The following is a 3,767-nucleotide window of genomic DNA, read 5'->3' as shown; positions in this document are numbered from 1 at the left end:
TGATCTTTCTTCCAATGACATAAGAGACTGCAGGGAACACTGATCTCTTTCGAGATTGAACGATTTATAAAGTCTTTACCTAAAATGGTCACTATAGACTCTACAGGATTAACGATAACCGACCAAAAACCCGCAGCCCCAAAGTAGCTGGCAACGGTCCTTGTTATTTCCCGTAGATCTCTTAGAAAATATTATTTGGACTCAGTTTTAGTATTAGTGTGAGATCAGTCGCCGGTTTTCAACTGTGTGAAAAGATGAAACAAATACAGGTAAAGTTGGTTGATCTTGGGGGTCATTCGAGTAACCGAATATCAGCCCCTCAGGGCTGCACCTGGAGTCAAGGGTTTTTGAAAATGAACGGTAGGGAGATGATCTTATCCGACGTCAGTTTCCTACTGTATCAGTCATTTCCTACTGTATCAGTCATCGACTCCTTGGCTATTTAAATCCACCAATGTGGATGAAAAATATATACATGTGTACATATTAAGGTCAAATCCAACTTTCTCCATCATTTCTTTAAGGAATTGATCGTCACCAATGATTTAGTTACCAGAAATTGCCAATAATTATTTACTAAGAATTAATAACGTATTATTTTAGTTGTGCACACCTACGCGATATAGCATAAGAAAAATATTAATTTTGTAAATTATAATACATAAACGTAATATGTAATTTTCTTGGCGGAAATAAAAAACATAAAAACTTGCTTTAAGCAAATTTACTAAAGAACAAAGCCGTTAGGATACGGTACGGACGCCATTTTTTGCAGGAATAAATAATTACCAATTATCTAGTTACCATAAATTACCAATAGTTATTTACCATGACTTAATAATTACAAGAGAAATACGAACAGAACAAGAAATGGACAAATCTTCAAAAACGAAAATAAATAGATAATATACCCTAATACTGCAAAATATTTTGCGGTGTTTAAAGTTCACGTGATTCGCGAGTGTTTGTGCTGTTCGCCATGAAAGATACAAATGGCGAAGAACACCAAACGTTAAAAGATTTCCTCAGAATACACTTTTGACAGTGATCTACGATACATATTTTCATATGAAAACATCTATTAACATAAATTAGCAAACTTACCTCTCCATTCTGTCTTATTTTTCCTTTTGAAGAATTATAAAGTTCCAATAAAAACACACTTTGCAAGCACTTAAAATCTTTGGTCACCGAAAATCAAACAACTTATTGATAATTCTGTTCAAAAATTCAAATTTACTTTGTCATACAGTTTAAAACGAACACTAGTAACGTCTATAGGTACTTTATAAAATCATTAACTGACTTATGCACTTCACTGTTCACGACACATACAGCACTTTCAGACATTCACAAAACTGTGGCCACAGATTTCTCAAAATAAATAACGTCGGAGATGATTTCGTTGGGGTAAGGCGGGAAAGCTGGCCTACAGCGTGTAGCTTTGTCGTCTGCTCCATAGATGTCGCTAATATCAAACTACAGATAAGGTCCGATTGATACTAAGTTTTGCCTTCTGCACGATAGTAGAGGATAAACTTTTTCAATACATGATAATACATAATAAGAGGTATATATTTTCATGATTATTACTGTGTCAAAGGTAAATAAACGTTTTTTTTTCTTTAAGTCTTGACTATACATTAATACTGTACCAACTATAAGATTTACTTCATTATCACGTCTAAACAATTTGAAGATTAGTATTTATCATAGTATCAACTAAACGTATTTATAAAAGAGCTTAGATATATTCACACATGTTTATGTGTGATATAATTATAAAATCAATAAAATATGGAAACGAACTCTCATTGCCAAGTTAGCAAGACCATTCAATTTCTTATAATTCTATTTTTCATAAATATTCTAAACACCATTCGAGTATAGTGTCAAAAATACTCAATTTCATTTATCTCTGCTGTATATACCTTCCTAATTGACCGCAAAATGTTCGTAGCATATTTATATTTGGTCACACTCTTTCGTGTCGGCAATCTTGGAAACAAATACGTTACGACAGTTCGACATAATGACAATACATCGTTGGAAAAATGGGTGGTTTGGATTGGTGCGGTTTTGTTTAATTCAGTATAAAATCATTTTACAAGCAATGAAATCCAATACCAATACAAATGAAGTAATCAACAGGTGTAAATAATATACGAGTACACTGAGTCACAACTAAAAATATCATACTATACTAGGAATAATAATTAAAAAGAGTCCGGCGAGGGAATTATTACCATTGGGCTCCGTCCACCCGTCTTTTCACCCTCTACCATCTTTGATTCAACTTTAACCAACCGAATAAATAAATAAACATGCAAATAAATAAATAAATGAATGATTAAATATATATGTAGAAAAAACAGATGAATGAATAAACAAATAGATATTAAAAATACAAACAAACAAACAAATATATATCGTAATATTATATCTTAGATAACAGTCGAACCTTAGTTTGTGGCCAAAAAATCCAGATTTTTTTCACGTACCTCCAATAAAACAAAGACGTTTTATTAATTGATTCTTATTACTATGACTTTTTCGTTTGTATTTTTGAGGCCCATTATATCCAACTAAAAAGAAAACGTAAGAAGTTGTAAACTTGATACACATATGATTGACAGAGATGGCAAGCAGCCGTTAGTATGTGCTTTGATCTTATCAGAGATTGGATTTTGGAAAATATTTGTATATATATATATATATATATATATATATATATATATATATACACATAAGTATATCTATATCTATATATATATATATGTATATATTATATATATGTATATATATATATACGAAGTCTGTGAAAGAAAAAGCATAAATAATTCACAAGAGCAAATCGGCGATGGTAATTACTCCAGAGCCCTTATATGCCTGAGTGCCGCCCCAGGGACAAAGTTGTCAGTGACACCACCCCCCTCCCCCATCACCATTCCCCATCTTCACCATTTCTTATTGCCTATTATATCTATTGGCTTCCGAAATAATTAAATATATTAAAAATAAATTGTATTTAATGTCCATATTACAGAATAGGATATGGGGGAAATATTTCATATTCTGTTGATTCTAACGCAAAATTCGTATATTGCGGTAAAATATTCAAGGCTTCTTTGACCCTTTTTTTCATTAAAATTATTTTGTCAGCCTTGTGGGCGGCATGTCCAGACTAGAATTGCCGCCGCCCTTAATGTCCTGCCCAAGGGCATTTGCCCCCCTGCCCCCTGCCCCCCCTGCCCCCCCTGCCCCCTCCCCATGTGAGAGCCCTGAATGGCTCATAAGTAAGAGTTTTTTTTTAACAAGACGTGTGTTTTGATGTATACATTCATACGTAAATCTCCATTAATCTTCATATTTTTGTTCTGTAATGATTTGTCCATAAATTAGGCTTTTGGTAATTCAAAATCCGGCCCAGAGTACAGATGAATTTCGTCCTTGAAAAAGTAATATCCACATAGAGGTCGACCTCTTAAAATCAGGCTTAACTTTTGCTAAAAAAAAGAGTATTAATTGGGTATATAGGATAAATAAATGAATAAATGAATAGATAAATAAATAGGTAAATGATTCAATAATCAAACGAACAAATAAATGAATAAACAAAGAAACTAATTAATCAATAAATAAACAAACAGACAGACAAATAAATGATAAACAAATGTACAAATAAATAAATAATTAGATAAATAAATATATGAATAAATACATTAATAAATAAATTAATAAATTAATAAGTAAATAGAACGATACAT

The 3,767-nt window shown here is 31.9% G+C and overlaps 1 protein-coding gene across 1 annotated transcript in view; it reads right to left on the bottom strand.

Moving 5' to 3' along the window:
* LOC143039699 (uncharacterized) overlaps window positions 1–1,341 on the bottom strand; it is a 12,667-nt gene extending 11,326 nt beyond the window's left edge. Inside the window, exon 1 of the mRNA XM_076209936.1 lies at window positions 1,105–1,341. Within this exon, the coding sequence (XP_076066051.1) occupies window positions 1,105–1,112 (8 nt within the window). The 5' untranslated portion in view covers window positions 1,113–1,341. The remainder of the gene's footprint in view (window positions 1–1,104) is intronic.
* Between the last annotated feature and the right edge of the window lie 2,426 nt (window positions 1,342–3,767).

The sequence above is a fragment of the Oratosquilla oratoria genome, chromosome 27 (assembly GCF_046742065.1).
Source record: "Oratosquilla oratoria isolate Oo_2021 chromosome 27, ASM4674206v1, whole genome shotgun sequence".
In the NCBI taxonomy this organism is placed as follows: Eukaryota; Metazoa; Arthropoda; class Malacostraca; order Stomatopoda; family Squillidae; genus Oratosquilla; species Oratosquilla oratoria.
This window is presented reverse-complemented; position numbering and strand designations above follow the sequence as displayed.